This window comes from Salvia hispanica, chromosome 1 (assembly GCF_029641045.1).
Source record: "Salvia hispanica isolate PSC_SH4W2 chromosome 1, Shi_PSC_v1, whole genome shotgun sequence".
NCBI lineage: Eukaryota > Viridiplantae > Streptophyta > Magnoliopsida > Lamiales > Lamiaceae > Salvia > Salvia hispanica.
In genome coordinates, this window is record NC_142692.1 from 37,636,996 (window position 1) to 37,658,203 (window position 21,208).

A 21,208-nucleotide genomic window follows, 5' to 3' on the forward strand; every position below is an offset into this window, starting at 1 on the left:
ATATATGATTTAAAAAAAAAAAAAAAATCGAAAATCGGCGCTGGCCGATCGCTGGCCGATCGGGCCTCCACAATGGCGGCTAGCCGATCGGCTAGCGTTTCGGCCAGCAACGAGCGATCGGCGAGCCCACGCCGATCCGCTCGCCGATTTTACGCTGGCCGATTGCAATGGTTCGGCTAGCCGATCGGTCAGCGCGACGAATCGGCTAGCCGGTCGCTAGCCGACCATTGCGGATGCTCTAAATTTGGAGTTATAAAGTTATAAAATAAAAGAAGGTTATTGTAAAAAAAACCACTAGGCACAAGGCCCAAAATTGAGGCCCATATTTATCAAACTAAGATTAAGCTATTCTTACCAGACATTTTCTGTTCCAAATTGGGCCCAAGGCCCAGGAAAATCGACCTTGGTGTATCATTAAAATCAGAAAAAAAAAGAAAAGATAATTTTATAGAAAATCAAGCGCGCGGGTCCCACGCAGACGATGCAATCCCCCAATCAATTAGCGTATATTTCCAGCTAAATAATACACGCTTCATATTATATTTTCTCCATTTATATATTTAGAAAATGTTAAAATAGCTCTCACTCTCCTCTCTCTACTCCGAGTCTCAATCCCCTCTGTGTGAGTTGCACGATTTGAGAAATTGACTTGCAGAAAGCAGACTTGAAACCAACAGAGAGGGAAAAGAGGCCAGCGATGGATCCAGATTCTGTGGCCAAGGCATTCGTGGAGCACTACTACTCCACCTTCGATGCGAATCGGGCCGGCCTCGCCAGCCTCTACCAAGACGGCTCCATGCTCACCTTCGAGGGCCAGAAGATCATGGGATCCACCAACATCGTCGCCAAGCTCACCAGTTTGCCGTTCCAGCAGTGTCAGCACCACATCAGCACCGTCGATTGTCAGCCGTCCGGCCCAGCCGGCGGAATGCTTGTCTTCGTCTCTGGAAATCTGCAGCTCGCCGGCGAGCAGCACATGCTCAAGTTCAGTCAGGTAATTTCGTCGAATTTTCTCATCCGTTTTGATCGAGATTTGTTAATCGTGTGATCGCTGGCTGGATTTTGGGGATTGATTAGGTTTTGTGGTTTGATTTTGATTTTTGTGGTGTTCTCCTGTTGTTTCGCGATTGATTTGTGGAATTTGGGGAAGTAGTATAGTTGAAATTGAACGCTGAGTGATTTGATTTTAGTGTGTTTAATTTTGCCGAGTGTGCCTTATCCGATGGAAATTTTGGAGATAGATACCGTAAAATTGATGAATCCGGAAATACTTCATTGAGATTTGGTACTCATTAATAGGAAATAAATTGAATAGGATTCAGAGATTGAACTGCAAGTTTAAAAGGAATTTTTGTGAAGTAGTTAATTGCTGAATGTGCCAAATGCATTTAAGGTTTAAAGCTTGCAATATCATCTGAATTTCTCCATGTATCATTGTGGTATATAACTGAGAGAGAGTTTGTGATCTAGTGATCTACTTATCCTTAGATTGATAGCTGTGGGTATTCTGTTTTCAAGTTTATACCTGTTTGTGTATTCATTATGAAGAAGGTTATTGCAGTTTGAAATTTAGAATGTGATTTGATCCTTTGTTGCATGTTTGTTGGAGCAAAATGTTGATTGCTTTGCTCTTGTAAAGTCCAGTTAAGTGAAATGTTGTTTGATTTAGAACTATAAAGATTTTTAGTTGACCCTCATTGTGGTCACTTTGAGAATATTAATTACTGCAGATGTGATAATCTAACATATAAACATTAGGCGTCGATTGGATTACTCTCTGGAAGATTGGAACTATGTTTTCATGGTTGACTGTGCATGTGGAATGTGTCAACCTTGGTCGTTAATGGTTTGATATTTGAATAGTCATGTGATTTTGTTGATACTTTGAATGCCATATTATAAATGATGAGGTGAAGTTCATGTGAACTCAATTATTTCATCTAGGTGCCAAATGCCCTACTTGATGTCAAGCAGGGACCAGGATTTGGATTTTATCCCAACTGCTCATGTTTTGGCTGATGACTTAACAATAAGAAATGGATCTTCATTATTCTGGTTTAGTGATAAATAAACTGTGATATGGAGAACTTTTTTGGTTTTGCAAGCGTGGTACACGTTTTCTTAATTTAGTATCTTATTTTTTATTGCTTGTTTTCTCCATCCTCTGTGTAAGAAAGATTTAGATTTAGATTTTTTCCCAACTTGGAGTGTTGGATTTTACGTGTAAGAAAGTTTTCTGGTTCCATGATGCATATTTTTCATTGCATGTATTATCGATGTTATTAACATGGATATGCTCAAATGTGGCATTGTATGAAACTAATAAGTTCTGTCAGGCAGGCAAAAGTGTTACCGTCTAGAGACAAGTAGCTTAGCCATCTTTTTTATTCACATGATTGTGAAAGCATTGCATGTAGTAATAAATTTGATATTGGAACTTGAAATGTTCTGCATCATATTACATGTATCTAGATGGATTGTGAGGCTCATTTTCATCGTAATCATCTTGCTCAGTATCATCATACCGCCAACTGATCTTCAAGATTTCCTCATGAAAATACTCGTGTTCGTCTGAAAATTATCACCTCACTCTCGCCCCACGTGTTTTTGATGTGCAGATGTTCCACCTGATGCCAACTCCTCAAGGAAGTTTCTACGTGCTAAATGATATTTTCCGCTTGAATTATGCCTGAGGCCGGCAGTGCAAATCGAACAGAAATAGGGGCTTGACCAAAATTTGTTTGCCTATGCTCTTTTGTGTTTTAAAGTAAAAAACAATGCTGCTATTCCAGAAGTTGGATTTAGCTTCATCTGCTTGGGCGTGTGTGTATTTCTACTAGCTATTCGTAATGATTTCTGTTGAGTTTCATTACCATGACTCTCTCTCTTTACAACTTTATTAGATGAACTTGAATATGTTTGTTGGCATTAAGAATTGAAGATCACAGGCAGTTGGATCACATTGGGACAGCTAAAATTGATGAAATAATCCATTTTCATTTTAGGTAAACTGAGATTTGGGTTTCATTATTTTGAGCATAAATTCTTAGCTTAGAGTCCATTTGTCACGCTATTCTAACTTGAACTATGCAAGAAATGCTTTTCTTATTTGGTTATGCTGTCGCCTATCAGCATGGAATCTTCTTGGTATTAACTATGGACGATTAATTTATTTAATTGGTCTTGCCAAACCAAATATTGAGCCAAACTTACACAATTGAGTTAGACGAATGTGATCGATTTTTATCGAAAAATCAATATTCCGATAAACTGATGGAACAGAATCGAGTTTATTGAATGGTGTCGGTCGATTTTCAATTCTGCAATCATAATTAGTCATTAATCAACATTGAACAAAATTTAGCGGAAAATATGGAAGTTGAGTAGTAATAGTATTAAATTTTGACTCAAATATGATAAATTTGATTTCCCAATTCAGTAAATAATAATACAGTAATACTCCATCCTCTCTTAAATATAATCTAATTTTTCCAACTTGATCCGTCAATTAAACCTAGTCCACTTTTATATTTATAAAAAATTTCACAACACATTAACGCTATACATAATCTTATTTACAATATTTTTAATATTTTCCGAATTTTATTCTCTCGTAAATAAATACGTCTAATGACGTTCAAACATTATTTTAAATATTTTCCCTTTTTCTTCTCTCGTACAATTGGCTATTAAAAGTTAAAACTCGACCATTAACATCCATAAAGATTATTTTTAAGTTAATAACATTTAATTGCTATAATAGATAATACTCCGTAATACACAATAAATAACCATAAAGTGTGATGTGAATCTCAAATAGCTTTCATTTGACAACAATCTCTGATAGCTTCATTTGATAACCAATCTTCAACTTTTCATATTCTCAGCTCTATATATTTCCAGCCGTTTTCCTTATCTCAGACAACTACTATAATTTTTGTTGCATTTCAAGAGAGAAGCCCGAAAATCATTGAAAGATGTCGGATTGGGGCCCGGTATTCGTGGCGGTGGTGCTGTTCGTGCTGCTTTCACCGGGCCTGCTGATTCAGATACCGGGCGGTAACCGTTACGTGGAGTTTGGTAATTTTAAGACAAGTGGAGTTTCGATTCTTGTTCATGCCCTAATTTACTTTGCTCTTATGTGTATTTTCTTGTTAGCTATTGGAATTCATGTGTATATGGGCTGATTCAGATACCAGCTTCTCTTCATATTTCTTGATTATTTTTTTCATGCTTTGTTTTGGATTTGAAGTTGTATTGATTTATAGAAATATTTGTGCATTTTCTTGATTTGTGATTGGAGGATAATTGTATACATATCGAGGTCTGAATTCATATTGTTCCATTGTGGTGATGTTTGTATCAATTTAGTTAATATATCAATCGAAATATAAACACTGTCTTCTCCTTTTTAAATGTAGGATTGCAATAATACCTATTTATTTTTAAATTGTCCACTCTAAAATGAGTTCTTTTTAAGAATTTGTGAAATATTTTGAAAATTTTATAACGAGAATATAAAATAAAAATATCATGCATCATATATCGAAGGTTGTGGCGAGGCCAAGTATTTTACGTTGACAGATTAAGATTATACTTAAAAAAAAAAATCAATTAACAAAATTTAAGCAATCGTAAAAAATACCAATTTTATTATAATAGTTTTTTACTGGAGAAATAATAAAATATAGAAATAATTACCAATATGATTAAAGCTGCTCATGTAACAAATTTCTGGTTATCAAATAATTGTATGTCTACTGTACCATTCTCTCAATCGCGTTACATTTGTGTGGATTGATTATAGATAATTAGATACTAGTAAAAATTAGTATATTGTATGTCATATGAATATTGAAGACATGAATACATGATATGCCATAAATATAATATCATGATATTCAATATACAAAATGTGCAATGTTGATGGGAAAATATGAGAGAGAATATTTAAATGCACTTTTGAATAATCTTTGAAAGGTAGAGTAAAAGTTAACATATAAAGAGGGAAAACAATACTAGTCATACAATAATGTCCAATCATTTCCAAATACAAGAGATTAGCCAAGAAACAAAATCAAAATATTCCAGCAACAATTTCTCATCCTCCCTTCTAATTAAAAAAAGGTGCACCAAAACAAGTTTAAACAAACATAGATAAAAAATCAAAGATTATTCTTATTCTAAGACATCATTAAAACAAGAAACCAGGAATGCTCTAACCAATATTCTTTTCTGCGTCCGCCCTGACGGGAAGAATGTCCCTAGGCGTAGATATGGATGTCGAGCATAACGAGGAACAAAACAAGAAGCAAGCCATAAATCACAGCATGCAAAACAATGGCTAGAACACTTGTTTTCATGTTAAGGAATTCAACTGGCTTGTTCTTACCAGGAAGCTGCAAAACTAGCCCTGGACACAGAAATGCAAATAGTGCAGTGGCTATCATCACTGCTGCAAAATCAATCATTTTTACTATTTTTGAAAAAAAAAAGTTTTTGTGTTTGTGTGTGTTTTTCTTTTTTTTGATAAATTATGTGTTGTTGCAAAGATATAAAGAGCTGCTGCAAGAAGAAGAATATCTAAAAGGGTGTGTGGGATAAATTGGAGAGGTGAGAATCCCATAAAAGAGAAGTGGAATATTTAAAAAACAAATGCTACTTCAACTTTTTATCTTTGAAAGTTTTGTTTATCTACTCTTTCCACATTTTTTTCTTTTAGATATCTTTGGATTATTTTGGATTTTAGGACAATTTAATTTGGATTAGATTTTTTTTCATAAAACTTCTAATTTGCAGAGTGGTTCGGATTAGATAAAAATCTGAATAGAAATTTGAATGCTCATCCCTTGTCCGGTTTTATAGTAGTAGCAAATATTGAGGTCTACAGTGTTGGGACTGCAACATTAGTTTGATATTGTCCGTTTTGGGTCAAGCCCGCACGGATTTTCTTTGGGATTTGTTTTTGGATTGGGATTTGTTTTTGGATCACTCTCAAAAGGTCTCAAACTAATTGAGATTGGACATGAATTATATACACCTTTCAACTTCCCTCACTCATCCGATGTGGGGTGGGTTTATAACCCAACAGTCTACTCCATTTTGTGTGTGGAGATTTTGTGCAGTTATTATGACTATAGCTGGCCAAGGATTTGGGTTTTCGTAAGGTTGAGGTTGAGATAGATAGCTTTGTCGAGATATCTACGATTATGAGATGGTATGATGTCTCTATTGATTATCGATTCATCGTGCAAAAGGTGTGAGACTTGATGAGATTTTAATTTGATTTAGTGGTGATTCATCATGTGTGCAGACTGCAGAGAGTGTAATTTTTTTTGTGGATCTTCTATCGTGTTTTGTTTCGTTTTCATATTTGTTGCACTATGATATGTCAAGTGTTTTTTATATTCGATAATTTGATCTGAAATTGAGTTAGGCTGCTGTTTATTACTACTCAATAAAGGAATTGGGCCGCATTAAATATGTATAGCCCAATAACTCACAATGGCCCATCCCAAGCAAACAAGCCTGCCGGCTCGGCTTGACAAAGATATTATTATTCATTTACTATGATTATAAATATAGGTGACAAATCCAATGTTCACTTAGGCATTGTTTACAAAGTATTCCAAATAATACTGTACACTTGATTCTACAAATAAAGCTTCAAACATAAAACTCTCCAAGTACATCAAAGCAAGGCAAACATAGTACTAAGGGAGAAGAGATAAAATGTCGGCAGATTTGGCACCGATCCTTATACCGGTGATATTGTTCGTGCTACTGTCACCTGGGTTATTGTTCCAACTCCCTGGAGGCAGGAGGGGGATAGAGTTCGTCAACATGCGGACGAGCGGCCTCTCCATCTTAGTGCATACCATCATCTTTACCGCTATACTTTGCATCTTCTTTCTCGCCATTGGAGTGCACATATATGTTGGGTAGATGCTCAATTTATTTGTTTCACTTGCCCTACCTACATTACTTATTTATACTTTCTCTTTTTTGCTATTTGGTTGGTTTTGGATTTTTACCTTTTCATGTATCCACAAGGGCATGAATTGGAGTTTTATCTTATAATTTTAGTATTTTTTTTAATCAATTTTGCAATGAATGATTTCATTTCATTTTACCTTGGGAGTTGGGTCAATATATTTGTGACATAACGCGTATGTACTAAGGGGTGCCAAAATGGATACCCAGGTGGGAAAGCCGACAGGTATCAAGTACTACGTACCCGATACAGCGATACCAATTTTACGGGATCGAGTACAGAGTCAAGTTATAGAATTTAGGATACGTGAATTACAGATATACTCCCTCCGTCCCACAAGAATATGCACTCTTTCATTTTTAGTCCGTCTCACAAAAATATGCATTTTCTAATTTTGGGGACGGAGGGAGTAGTTCTCAATTAATACACAATTTACATTTTAGGGTGTTTCAAAATTTGATTTAGGGCTCAGTTTTATTATGTGACATATGACGTGAAATATTTGAAAACGAGAGTCAATAATGCAAATTTGTTTTATTTTGTTTACAATGGAAGTTGGTGACAAAATAAATCGTCTCCAAATATGGAGGATTTAGATATAGACAAACATACAAAGATATCCTTAATGTTCCAACACATGGTGCTCTCGAATCTTCTCCAACCCTTACATAGGCCGGCCGCACCATATCTTATCTTGAATAATTCCACACTGCAATATAACACAATAATAGTTTAATATTTATTTTTTTATAATAACCGTTTAAATCGAAAAACTTGATGAAATTATGACAAATCCTATGAATTTTTAAAATAAAAAATACTATTAAATGTGAAATTTAAATTTTTCTCAGTTGTGACTTCCGTAATAAAATACTAACAATCTATTTTCATTAATAATTCAAATGCCCCTAACCCTTAGGCACGAGTTGGTATCACGATTTTCCCTTCTAGCTCATGGAGATAAATTTGTGATAATTTGAAGGAAAGTCATTGAATGATCAACAATAAAAAGGAACACAAACATTTGGAGTTAAAGTTGATGGCTTGGATTTCTGTAGGTAATTGTGTCCTTGTTTGAAAACCTGGGTTCATAAAAATAAAAATAGAAGAAAAAAAGTGATACTGTAAATGGACAAAATAAGATGAAAGTTTGTGTTATTACTAACCTGAGACAAAATTATAGGAATGAGGTGCAGGCCAGAAGATGGCGCGGCTGATTCTGGACAAATTGGAGAGAATTTCGACAAAATAAAAGAAAAACATGAGCGTTATGACGAGCGGCATGAGCGTGATGCCGACCACGAAAGCCACGAAGCTGAAGAGCATCAGAGCGACGGAGATCCCGATGAAGAGCAGCCCGAAAGCAGCCGGGGAGATCTTCGGCTGAGAGAGGCGAGGGATCAACGAGAGGCGAAGCGGCGGCGGTGATCGGAGGATGTCGGTCAACATCGAGCACAGCTCCTGTAGAGCTCTTGTTTGCTCATCGGTTTCACTCATTTCTCTTTTGCTTCTGCTTCTGCTTCTGCTTTCCCTCTCTCTTCAATTGAAGAAGGAAGAGGGGAAACTGGGAAAGGATAAGATGATGCATGGGAGTCCATGCCGCTTTATCATTTTTTTATTAATATGTTTTAATTTATAAAATACTAGTAATAAATATTGTTGTATAATTGATTCATTCTACATCAAAATTTGATCATTTTTTTTCCGATATTTATTAAATACTCACACTAAACATAAAATTAGTCCCAAGAGAAAATGTGATCGGAAAAACAAGACATACTAAACACTTTTCGAGCACAAAGAATGTATTGTATTATCTTGGTTAGATTTTTTTTTCTTAGTTCTTCTCAAGTGCAACATCTAAAACTTCGAAAAAAGGAAGAAACAAGACCGGTGATATAATTCCAAGAATCATGTCATCGGAAATTCAAATTAAAAACTTCATGATCTTTTATTTTAATTTTGAAAAGGACGTACACGCTTTTCAAAAATTCAGAATTTGGTAAAACTTTGTCATTTTATTCTTTCGTTAGTTGATTTTATATATTTATGTGTTTGTTGACTTGTTCCATGATTTTATTATTTTATATGCTCGGTCGTTTTTTAATATTGGCAAACAAAATTTAAAGAAAAAGGAAATGGCGATCAAAGAAGGGATAAATAAAAGGCTGAATTAGCCCAATAGCCCGTTAGGATAGCGGGCCAGGCCCGAAATGATTCCAGTATTGAATTCCGCTTCTCCCCCAATTTTCTTTTCTTCCAAGAATTCTTCATTTGTTCAAAACCCTAGAAATCTAATTAATTGATTTGTGATATCACGAAACGATCAGTCTTGATCTCTATTCAGTGGAATTAATCGTATTGGAAAGAAAAATGGCGCTGACTAATTTCATACTTACTGTGGCCGGAGTGAGCGCCGTCGTGCTGCTGCTGCGGAGCGATGTGAAGCAGTCCGCCACCATCTTCCGCCGAAACGTCCGCCAAATCCGCAGCTGGCTCGAGGAGGAATCCGCCTCCGCCGCTAAGTATGCACCGATAATTGCTTTATTCTCTACGAATTTTATTCATGCCGTTTTTGTTAGAATTCGTTTGCTACTGTGATCTCTTTACTGCGTAATCTGGGGAGTGTGACTGAAAATTTCCTGTCTTTTTTTTAATCGGCTACTAAATTGAATGAAGGGAAATAAATTTGAATATATCTGAATTCTGATCATTCTAAATGTTTTGTTTTTGGTATTGATTCAATGTGATGCTGATTGAATTTTCTGACCAATTTTTTGGGAATCCGATGCTGACTTCATTGATTATCACAAATTTGCATACTTTATTGTTCATATTAAGCAGCTATGATGAACTGCTGCATGATATTCTGGAATAGAAGGTGTTAGAATTGGATGAGGGATATAAAATTCCAATTTTGGATAGATCTTTCGATCAATTCAGTAGCGGTTAATAACATGGATCTGAGTGTGAGCTGTTTTTTTTCTTTTTCTTGTAAGCCTAAACAGAAGCAAAATTTTGTTTTGATGTTATTGCAGGGAAATAGAGAAGAAGGCAAAACCCAAGGAAATTTCAGAGAAAGATATCCCCAAGAAAGACTAAGCGTTAGGTTCAATTTACGTCTAGCACAGGTGATTCTTTTAAATGTTTCTATGGAGTTTCATGTGAAATCTAAATAAATCCTTATTGCACGTCTCTGAAATGAATATGTGCTCTTTAAGAAATCTTTAATGTGGTTCTTGCATCCTGTTGCTAAACTATTTGTAGCTCCCGTCTTTGTCATGATCGTTAGCATCACAACCAACTAAGCTTTAATGTGTAGATTGTAGAATCTACAGCAGAGGAAGTGGATCTGGTGATTAGTGCCTCTTTTTTCCAAGCTGGTTGAGTTTTGGTGTTTTACTGCGACTTTGAACTGAGTTGATCAATATGAGTGATTTTACCTTGGCCTCGTACCTATCTATGTTCTCATGTTTCAGGATTTCCTCAGCTCTTTATGCTCGTCACTTGCTCTTAGTTGTTGATCCCATAGTTGGATTTTCTTGTTACATAAACGTCATGTTCAAAATCATGTTTTTAATTAGTAAGAGTGGCATGTTCAAAATGAGTCGAGTAGATATGAGCTTCGTCACTGGTCTTGTTGTGTCGGACGATAGAGGTTCAGTTTTTTGTAATGTAATACTACTACTCCATATTAGATCTGGTGGTGACAGTTAACAGCTGGTGATAAGCTAATATATGAAACTATGATTACAAGATTTTACTTTTAGTTACACATATTGTTGCAGTTAATATATTGTTACAGGTTTAATATACTTGAGACATTTCTTTTGACCCAACTGTGTTGAAAGCACTCTGCATATGTAACATGGAATACTTTAAATGTGTTTACAAATTCATTGCATTATCTAGAAAAGTACTACAAAACATGACTATTTCAGTCATATCAAACATGACTATTTCCCCCTCAAAAAAAATCATGTTCGAATAAATTAATGAATCAAGAGATTATTATTTCTGGTTGAAATTTATATTTGACACACTACACATAAATAATCTACGTACAATCTTCGACATGATATATATGTTGCTATCATGCTATGTGTACCTGAAATTGGATACTATAATTTGAGTTACGCAACATTATTTTCAAACACTAGGGTAAATCTGCATCTGACTGAGAATTTGTTCGAAATTGTCGCTTGGTTTTTCCACCGGATGTGTGTGCTTCCCTTCATATGTTGTGACGACGATGCTCTCGTCTCTCGATAGCCTTTGGACTTGCTTCTTCACGTTGCACCCCTCACGAGTGCACCGGTAGTAACTTCTGCCATCAATAACAAATTCGTCACTTCAATAATGCCTCACTTCATCGGAAGGAGAAGAATTCAGTATGAATAATAAATATCGGTGTAAATGAGAATTATTTCTAGTATTTTTATACTCTCACATTTCTTTTTGGAATAATGAAGCATTTGGGTTCGATCTCAATAGGAACACTCATCCACAAAAATGAAATTAAATGAACCATCTCTAGAACTCCATAAAAAATAAATTCAATGAATTTTTTTGTCGGATTCGAACCCTAGTGTTGCACTTATCCAGTAAGAATATGCATCGACATACTGCAATTCTTCGTGATTGAAACTAGAAATGTTTCTTTTCAAAATAAACATGATTTTATATGAATATCCTCATAGAGAACACTACATTGAGCTTATATAGTTATTGCATTCGTCAATGATTTCACTGCACTAAAAGAATATGAAATTTATTGCCTCTAGATATAGTTATTGCATTTCGATTGCCTCTAGCTTATACAGTTATTGCATTTCGATCGCAAAGAACAACAATGAACAACATCGCATGGGATCGAACTTCCTATTAAGTTATACCCATTTGTTCATTGCAATTAATTTGACGACAAATGCAGTGACTTTCCACATCAACGTAGTGTTCTCACATAATTCTTAAATAAACATAATCTTCACGATAACCAAACTTATATATTATATAATACTCCATCCCCGCAAAAAATAGTCTTATTTTGCCATTTTGGTTGTCCACAAAAAATAGTCTCATTTTTAAAAATAGAAAATTTATCTCTCGTATTTTACCCATTTTTTCTCCTTCTTTCTTATCAATTTCTTATTAAAACTAGTACCATCCACAAATAAAACTATTTTTTTTGGACTGAGAGAGTATAATATATACTACTAGGAGTATTTGTTACCATCTCTACCCTATATATTACAATTGGGACCATTTCATGTACTAGTATATAAAACTAATGAATACCGCCGCGCCGCCGCAGACAGCGGGTGGCGGCGGGGGTTGGTAGACAATGGAATGTTTCCACTAGTTTCCCTAATTAAGGAAATCTTTCGTGGTAAGAATAAGACCAGTCAAAACTATTCCCTCCTAATTAGCAACATGCAAATACAATTCAAATCCTCCAATCAAGCAGCATCTACACTTCTCGAATCACTCATTTTCTTTTAGAAACTTTTTTCTATGACAAATTAAACTAAGAGGGTGTTTGACTAATCTCAGTTTTAGATTATGTCTAGCTCTAGCATCTTATAACATATTTCTAGAACTTGTAACATTTCAAAATCAAACGTATAAATTATCTAAATCACTTCATATTGCGGTCACAAATAATGTTACATAAATCTTTTTAAGGAAATGACGATCACGCTTTTAATATGAAACTCATAATTGCCGGAAAAAATATGAACTTTGGTCAAATTCTAATATGTCCCGCAACTTTAATATTCAGTCGGAAAAACCATGAAGTTTGGATTTATTCTAAACAATCCCACCACATAAAAATTTGGTCGTCTAATAGTTGATGTTTTTCAACTGAAAGAACTGTTTTGTTTATGAATAGACGACATCATTTAATTCAGCGGTGATGAATAAACAACACCGTTTAACTCACCGATGATGACGTCTACACATGATTTCTCAACTTCCATATCGCACACAATTTTACCAAAATTTTCGCTTTGGGGATAATCAAGAATAAATTTAAACTTCATGATTTTTCTACCTGGTTTTTAAAGTTGCAAGACACCACCGGAAGTTGAGCAAACTTCATGATTTTTCCAACAATTTGCCCATATATATATATATATCATATATGTGTGTGTGTTTTTATATATACCTAGGAACTTTGTGTAAGGCAAGGCATGCAATATAACATTTCTCTTATACCAATATATATATATATATATATATATATATGTGTGTGTGTGTGTGTGTGTGTGTGTGTGTGTATACCTAGGAAATTTATTGTTCTTGACTGCTTTCTGGCCATATTTCCGCCATCGATAACCATCATCAAGAATATCAACCGAGCTTCTCGTCTGAAACGAAAATCTAGGCATTTTCACTTTCTTCTCACTCTTCTTCTTCTTCTTCTTCTTCTTCTTCATCATCATCATCATCCTATCACAGTTTTCCTCAGACAAGAATGCCCTAGGTTTTTCAGCCACGTGGAATCTCTCTCTCTTGATTCCCATATCAAAACCCTCCAAGAGAGAGGAAGAAGAAGAAGTGGGAAAGTGATTAGAAGAGTGATCCTCCATTTTGCAGAGATTAATTAGAGAAGTGATGTGTGTTTGTTTTGGAGAAAAATGAGAGATAAATATGGAAGAAAGTGTGGTCCAAATATGGAAAAATAGGGCGGCTTGAAAGCCGACAAATAATTATGTTAGTATTGGAATATTTTCGTTGTGTATGAAGGAAGGGCTGACGTCAGCTGGTGTATATGGTCCAAGGCCTATTATTCTTTGTTGAGTTCTTTATTTTGTTTGGAATTTGACCATTTGTTACTTATACGAAACATTTTGTAGTAATATTAAATGGTGATTAGCTAGGTCTGCATGGGCGGGTCGATTGATTCCATCGTTGGTTCGTGAGTTATCTTTGGGAAATTTCATAAATTGGCCTCCGCTTCCTTGCAAGGTTTGTCTCTGGCCCAAGTCTTCTCTTATTATTGTGCGATTTCCACAACCCAAATTAACTACGACAAACGCCTATTCCAACGAAGCAATGACAACTGACGACCTTCTTTGGTCAACTAGTTTTGACCCTTGAATTTTGTTTTCTGGATCTGATACTAGAGAATGAGTGTGATCTACAAAGTTAATAATACTAGCAACATTTATTTGAATTTCTACAAATACAATTTTGGTAGATTACATGGTTTACCATGACACTTTAATAGTACTTCATATGCTTGTGACATAATGTCTCGATTTGATTACAATATAGTTATCCTGACACTTTAATACTTTATATGTTTGTGACATAATGTCTCGATTTGGCTTAGTGTGAGTTTTAAAAGATGTGACGAAAAGTGTGCAGAAAATATTAGTAAAAAGTTAGTACTGGAGTATTAGTTTTTAATGAGCAGTGATCAAGGTCTAACTAATTTTAAGTGTATAAATTGAGAATAAATCTCAGCCACATGTTATCTTAATCCAATGACTAAAATAAGTAAATAACATTAGTTAATCAAAATTGCATAGGGGTATTTTAGGAAATCAACTTTGTTCTCATATTTTCACATACACACACCATTCACGCTTACACACACTCTCTCCTTCGCTCACGACGGAGGTGGCGGAGCACACTTGCACCTCCTCTCCGGCGACACCCTCCTCCGGCCTGCCTGCCTCTCACGGCTGCCTCCCTATCTGTGGCCCCCTCCTCCGGTCTGCCTCTCGGGGAGTACGGCTCACCTCCTCTCGCGGGCACCGACAATATATCTACACCTGTGCCGTCGTCGCCTCCTGCTCCCCGACTAATTTGTTGTAATCTCCATTGCACATCAATCTCCATCGCCAATTGAAGAATCTTCATCGCAAGAACTGATTTACTCCATCGTCAATTATCGATTTCAGAATCTGCAAATTCGCTATACTCACGCAGATTCTATAGATTTTTATCGCTAATGCTGATATTTTCCCTATCTCCATCACTCACGTTGATTTGTTGTGATCTCCTAGCCAATTATACAATCTACATAGCTTCGCTCACGTTCAACAATCTCCATCATCAATTGCAGATTCTTCATCGCAAGAACTGATTTCTCTATCGTCAACTGTCAATTCACGATCTGCAAATTTGCTATTTCACACAGGCCACATGTTTTCAATTGATCAAATGGACTCGGTATCAATTCTATAAGAAGCCTAATTCGAATCTGATTCATCTTCGTATGAAGTGAATATTTCTTATAATGAAGTAAATCTGACTTACAGTGAAGTATAATGGTTCCTAGGTGTATGGTATATATCAGTAACTAGACATTATGAAGTGAAGTATAACAATTAGCTTGTACACTGAGACATTATGAAGTAAATATTTCTTATAGTGAAGTACAATGGTGCATAAGTATATGGCTTAAACTGAGACCATTTGAAGTGAATATTTGTTATAGTGAAATAAACATTTCTTATGGTGAAGTGAATATTTCTTATAGTGAAGTGAATATTGTGATGTATATTATGCATATAGTGAACTAGTATATGCTCACAGTGAAGTATATTGTGCATATAGTGAACTAGTATATGCTTACAGTGAAGTAATTAAGCATATAGTGAACTAGTATATGCATACAGTGGAGTAAATTGTGCCTATAGTGAACTAGTATATGCTTTCAGTGATGTATATTGAGCATATAGTGATGTATATTGTGAATATAATGAGTTCCATTTGTTGAGGTCCTTGGATATCTGAGGTGAGTTCCACGTTAGGTTTGTCCACCTTCTCTTTGCTATGATGGTGCAGCTCTGGCTTGTCGTCTTCATCATCATCGATAGTTATGATTAATTTTGGTGTCAAGGTGAAAGAGTGGCCTGGAGTCTTCATTGTACGGCTTCCAAAAGATTTGTTGGGGTAATGAGGCGAAGTGAGGACTGCTCATGTTGAAGAAAATGCAGGAGAAAATGGATAGTCCTAAGTGGTGGTTTTAGTTCACTTCTTACATGTATTTAGTTCACTTTCCAATGGTTTTAGTTCACTGTTAATGAGTTTTGTTTCGTTGAATTTTTTTTTTTTTTTTTTCGTTCAGCATACTTATTTTGGGTACAATATAGGTGCGAATTATTTAACTGCTTTATTCAAATGAACTACATATTTTATGTGATGAGGTAATGCAACTAATTTGTTTTCCTATTAACTATAATCTAGTTGTTGTGAAGCATGAATTCATATAATGAAGTAATAAGTTATGATAATGAAGTAATATAAATGATCTGTTTATACAGTAGGTTTTATTATTAAAAATGAAGTAATAAAACATTATAATGAAGTAAATGACTCTAACAATGAAGTAATAATATATTATAATGAAGTAACATCTTTAACTGGTGTGTTGTTTGCACATTAAAATGAACTACATATTATTTTTAATGAAGCAGTAAATTGATAAGATGAAGTAATAAATTATGATAATGCAGTAATATAAATGATCTGTTTATACAGTAAGGTTTATTGCCAAAATGAAGTAATAAAAATGATAATGAAGTAATAGTCTATAAATATGAACTATATGTTTACTGTTTTGTATGTGTTTAGGATTTTAGAATTAAAATTAACTGCTGCATTATTTGCATATTCAAATGAACAACATATTTTATGTAATGAGGTAATGCAACTGATATGTTTTCCTATTAACTATAATCTAGTTGTTGTGAAGTATTGAATTCGTATGATGAAGTAATAAGTTATGATAATGAAGTAATATAAACGATTTGTTTATACAATATGTTTTATTACTAAAATGAAGTAATAAAACATTATAATGAAGTAAATGACTCTAAAAATGAAGTAATAACACATTATAATGAAGTAACATCTTTAATTGATGTGTTGTTTGCACATTAAAATAAACTACATATTCTTTTTGATGAAGTAGTAAATTGATATAATGAAGTTAGTTATGTCTTTAATGAAGCAATAACGGCAAGGTGCATTTGTCCAAGGTGGTGACTCGGCAGCAGAAACAAACACGGTGAGCAGAGGCAGCGCGAAGGAGATGAAGATGATGTAGCTTTGAACGGACATAGGCAGCGGTGGAGTTAGAAAACTCCGAGCGCCAACTGACGGTGGCCGCGGCGGCAAATCTGCAACAATGGCACACCGACAGCGGCTCTGGTGAGGTGACGATGCTGAAGGGGTGCGATAGCCGTGAGAGCCTGGCGGTCGTGAGGCGGTGAAGTTAAACGTATATAAACAACTAAGAAACACGATTGAGAAAAATAGCTAGAAAAACGTATATAATATTCACTTCAGCGTTTGGAGATGGAAGAAACGATAGCTGGAGGCGGAGGAAACGACGAATGGAGGTTAAGGAAATGACGTTTGGTTAAATTCTAGAGAGTAAAGAAGAATAGAAGAAGAAGCTCAGACGAATTTTGAAAATGAATATAATAGGGTAAGTGATTTTAACCTTAACTCATTTGTTGAACGTCTATTATACCCCTACATTGTTGCAGTGAACTAATTCTCTCTTGTAGTGAAGTAAAATTTGGATTAATTTTGAAATCCTATGCTGAATCTTAGCCCTTGATTTTTTAATTTTGTGGTTGAGATTTGTTCTCTAGTTATACATTTAAGGGATAGTTGCCCTATATCACTACTCTATATATATATATAGAGAGAGAGAGAGAGAGTTGTGATCAATGTCGAACCCTTCTTAAAGGCCGAACTATAGACCAAATTTGGGCCACTCATTTTTCTTTATCTTATGATTATGATTAATTTAGAATTAATTTAATATTTTATTAAATAAAAATGCTTTTATATTTTTTTTAATTTTTTTTTTTAGAATTTTTTATTTTATTTTATTCGACAAAAACTTGCTGGAGTAAATAATGAACTATATTCACTACATAATGAACTAAATGAATATATGTTATGAAGTAATTTTTCGCATTCATTATATACTGAATTTACTTCAACTGAAAGATAATTATGTCATAACACATTATGAAGTAATAAAATAATAAAATAAAGTAATAAACTAATGAAATGAAGTAGTAAACTAATGAAATGAAGTAATAACATAACTGAATGAAGTAATAAACTAACGAAATAAAGTAATAACATGACTGAATGAAGTAATAAACTAACGGAATGAAGTACTAAACTAGTAGAATGAAGTAATAACATGATTGAATGAAGTGATAAACTAACGGAATGAAGTAATAACCTTAAACCCAACTGAAAGATAATTATGTCATAACACATTATGAAGTAATAAACTAATGGAATGAAGTAATAACATAACTGAATGAAGTAATAAACTAACGGAATGAAGTAATAAACTAACAGAATGAAGTAATAGCATGAATAAATGAAGTAATAAACTAACGGAATGAAGTAATAGCACGACTGAATGAAGTAATAAGCTCATAACAATAACATAACTGAATGAAGTAATAAACTAACAGAATGAAGTAATAACCCTAAACTCAACTGAAAGATAATTATGTCATAACACATTATGAAGTAATAAACTAATGGAATGAAGTAATAACATGAATAAATGAAGTAATAAACTAACGGAATGAAGTAATAGCACGACTGAATGAAGTAATAAGTTCATAACATACATTCATTTAGTTCATTATTTACTCCAACAAATTTTTATCGAATAAAAAAAATTAAAAAAAAATTAAAAAAAGTAAAAAAAAAAATTTAAAAATTAAAAAAATTATAAAAAATAAAAAAAATCTAAAAAAAAACGTTTTTATTTAATAAAATATTAAATTAATTGTAAATTAATCATAACCATAAGATTAAGAAAAATGAGTGGTCCTAATTTGGTTTCTAGTTCGGTCTTTAAGGATGGATTTGTGGTTAATAGGACTCTCTCTCTCTCTCTCTATATATATATATATATAAGAGTATATATATGTATATAGAGTTATGATCAATGTCGAACCATTCTTAAAGACCGAACTAGAGACCAAATCTCATCCATCCATTAATCACATCTAATGGTTATTAATAATTACACATTAGCTGATTTTTTTATTTTGTTAAATTGACACAAGGGTAGTTTTGGAAGAACCAAAATGATGCAGCTACGTGTATACACCTCTTCCCTTCCGAAATCCAATCCACTTCTCTCTCTATGTTTCTCTCTCACCTATCCCCGGCGCAACTACCTCCATGGCCTCCCCCGCCCCACCGCATCCGAGTTGAGGAAGAAACACCACTCTGCGGAGTGGATCTTCGATCTGGTGGAGATGGAAAAGCTCACCGACTACACATGGAACGAGGCATATAGCGTTGTGGAACAAGCTAATGGCGGAGCAGAACCGATTCATGGAACAGATTCGCGCCAGTTTCTCGCTGCATCGCACATCTATGGGGCGTGAACACGGATGTGGTGCAAGCAGCGTACGATCTGAATATGATGATGTCAGCGTAATGGGTGGTGGTGATGGAGAGGATGGTAGATAACATGGTGTTGCACTTGCTGTTCAGCATAGTGTAGGTGGTGCATAAGAAGATAATTGATGAGGTTAGGAGAATGGGCAGGAGGGGATGCTGGACGAGTTGCCGTTAGTGGTTGAGAAGAGGAAGAAGCTGCAGAGCAGCGTCACCTACTTCAGTTGTTGCGATTGATTGGATGCATTTATGAGTGGAGAAGAAAGTCTGGAAATTGTTATTATTTAGATTTATATATTACTTCAAACACCTAGACTATAACTTCTTTCAGTTAGATTATTACTTCATTCACCTAGGTTATTACTTCATTTGACTAGGTTATTACTTCATTTTCTGTTCTATTACTTAATTCAAATAGCGCTAAGGATTGAAGTAGTCAGAAAGTTTCACGACTTGAGAAAGAAATAAAGAATATGTCCAAGCCTGGCTGTGAATGTGTCAAATGTGGCGAGGTTGGTCGGCTTGATTCAAGGAATTGCGACAAGATAGTGAGGAGGAGGAGGAGGAGGAAGAAGAAGAAGAAGAAGAAGAAGAAGAAGAAGAAGAAGAAGAAGAAGAACTGATGAGTTTATTTCCTTATAGTAAATTATTCATTCCAGTAGGTTTCGTACTTCATTCATTCATGTAGTTATTTACTTCATTCCAGTTGTTTATTACTTCATTCCAATTGTTTATTACTTCACTATACTTTGAATTTGCATTTATTTAAATTTTGGCACACATTAAATCAAATAGACTATATGAAGTGTTTTATTAATGAAGTATTTATTCTTTATAATGATGTATTCGTATGCTAAGACTGCACCTGCCTATTAATCATGCTTGTATGTTCAATACTTCATTGTCGTAGTTTATTACTTCATTCCAGTAATTTAATAGTGTGCGTGAACTAAAATTATTTGAATTTTCTCCAAAATAACCAACTATTTCCACAGTAGGAGAAAGTTGGTAAACCACGCCATGCTCACTATATAAATCCCATAACCAAATACAAAATCTCAATTACAAAAAAGAAAAACACAAACTTTTCCAATACAATAAATCATCCAAAAATGAAACATCAACGCATCTCAATAGGATGAGCCATGATTTTGGCCATCGCCCCTTTGTTAGGCTTGGGGATAGCCCATTCAGCGACTGCACAAATGTCCTCATCAATAATGCCTCAACTACATCTCCAGAAACTCTTCATCCCGTCCCCCGATTTGATTTCTCATTCAGCTGTGAGCTAGAGGATTTTTCCCCAACATTTTGTTCACCTATATACAAGAAACACATAACAACAATTCAGCATTTGAAACATAGTTTATATTACCTCAGTAAAATAGTTTGTAACTTCATCATTTAGGTTCTTTAGTTCATTACAAACATACTTTACCTCAAAATATGCATACAAAACAGGTCAATTTATATTACTTCATTCCATGAGGTTATTACTTCACTAATTAAGTTATTTAGTTCATTCAATGTAATTTCTTAGCAAAATATGCATACAAAACAGTGAATTTATATTACCTCATTTCATGAGATTGTTACTTCATCAAGTAGGTTAGTTTGTTCATTCAATGTAATTTCTAGCAAAATATGCGTACAAAGCAGTGAATTTATATTACTTCATTTCATGAGATTGTTACTTCATCAAGTAGGTTAGTTTGTTCATTCAATGTAATTTCTAGCAAAATATGCATACAAAGCAGGTCAGTTTATATTCTTCATTTCATGAGGTTATTACTTCATCAC

General features: G+C 34.5%; 6 protein-coding genes across 8 annotated transcripts; 4 read left to right on the forward strand and 2 right to left on the reverse strand.

Annotated features, from left to right (window-relative positions):
- Positions 1 to 555: 555 nt before the first annotated feature.
- On the forward strand, positions 556 to 2,869 carry LOC125219646 (nuclear transport factor 2B-like). The gene is made up of 2 exons (XM_089063375.1): positions 556 to 994; positions 2,619 to 2,869. The coding sequence occupies exons 1-2, from the start codon at positions 698 to 700 to the stop codon at positions 2,691 to 2,693; spliced, it is 372 nt and encodes a 123-aa protein (XP_088919501.1). The 5' UTR covers positions 556 to 697; the 3' UTR covers positions 2,694 to 2,869.
- A 961-nt stretch (positions 2,870 to 3,830) lies between these two features.
- On the forward strand, positions 3,831 to 4,354 carry LOC125223719 (uncharacterized). The gene has a single exon (XM_048126987.2). The coding sequence runs from the start codon at positions 3,978 to 3,980 to the stop codon at positions 4,185 to 4,187; it is 210 nt and encodes a 69-aa protein (XP_047982944.1). The 5' UTR covers positions 3,831 to 3,977; the 3' UTR covers positions 4,188 to 4,354.
- A 646-nt stretch (positions 4,355 to 5,000) lies between these two features.
- LOC125223720 (uncharacterized) lies at positions 5,001 to 5,565 on the reverse strand. The gene has a single exon (XM_048126988.2). It carries the CDS (start codon positions 5,469 to 5,471, stop codon positions 5,265 to 5,267), a length of 207 nt encoding a protein of 68 aa, XP_047982945.1. The 5' UTR covers positions 5,472 to 5,565; the 3' UTR covers positions 5,001 to 5,264.
- Positions 5,566 to 6,639: 1,074 nt separating this feature from the next.
- On the forward strand, positions 6,640 to 6,945 carry LOC148933729 (uncharacterized). The gene has a single exon (XM_089063180.1). The coding sequence runs from the start codon at positions 6,733 to 6,735 to the stop codon at positions 6,943 to 6,945; it is 213 nt and encodes a 70-aa protein (XP_088919306.1). The 5' UTR covers positions 6,640 to 6,732.
- Positions 6,946 to 9,192: 2,247 nt separating this feature from the next.
- Positions 9,193 to 10,763, forward strand: LOC125219539 (uncharacterized). 3 transcript variants are annotated; one of them, XM_048121547.2, is made up of 3 exons: positions 9,193 to 9,519; positions 10,033 to 10,125; positions 10,262 to 10,763. In XM_048121547.2, exons 1-2 carry the CDS (start codon positions 9,368 to 9,370, stop codon positions 10,094 to 10,096), a joined length of 216 nt encoding a protein of 71 aa, XP_047977504.1. In that variant the 5' UTR covers positions 9,193 to 9,367; the 3' UTR covers positions 10,097 to 10,125; positions 10,262 to 10,763. The 3 variants fall into 3 exon arrangements, with proteins under 3 accessions (XP_047977504.1, XP_047977505.1, XP_047977503.1); XM_048121548.2 differs by having other exon boundaries at positions 10,474 to 10,763; XM_048121546.2 differs by having other exon boundaries at positions 9,196 to 9,519; positions 10,317 to 10,763.
- A 198-nt stretch (positions 10,764 to 10,961) lies between these two features.
- Positions 10,962 to 13,601, reverse strand: LOC125224386 (putative WRKY transcription factor 43). The gene is made up of 2 exons (XM_048127782.2): positions 13,280 to 13,601; positions 10,962 to 11,321 (listed from the first exon to the last, which is right to left on the reverse strand). Exons 1-2 carry the CDS (start codon positions 13,585 to 13,587, stop codon positions 11,144 to 11,146), a joined length of 486 nt encoding a protein of 161 aa, XP_047983739.1. The 5' UTR covers positions 13,588 to 13,601; the 3' UTR covers positions 10,962 to 11,143.
- Between the last annotated feature and the right edge of the window lie 7,607 nt (positions 13,602 to 21,208).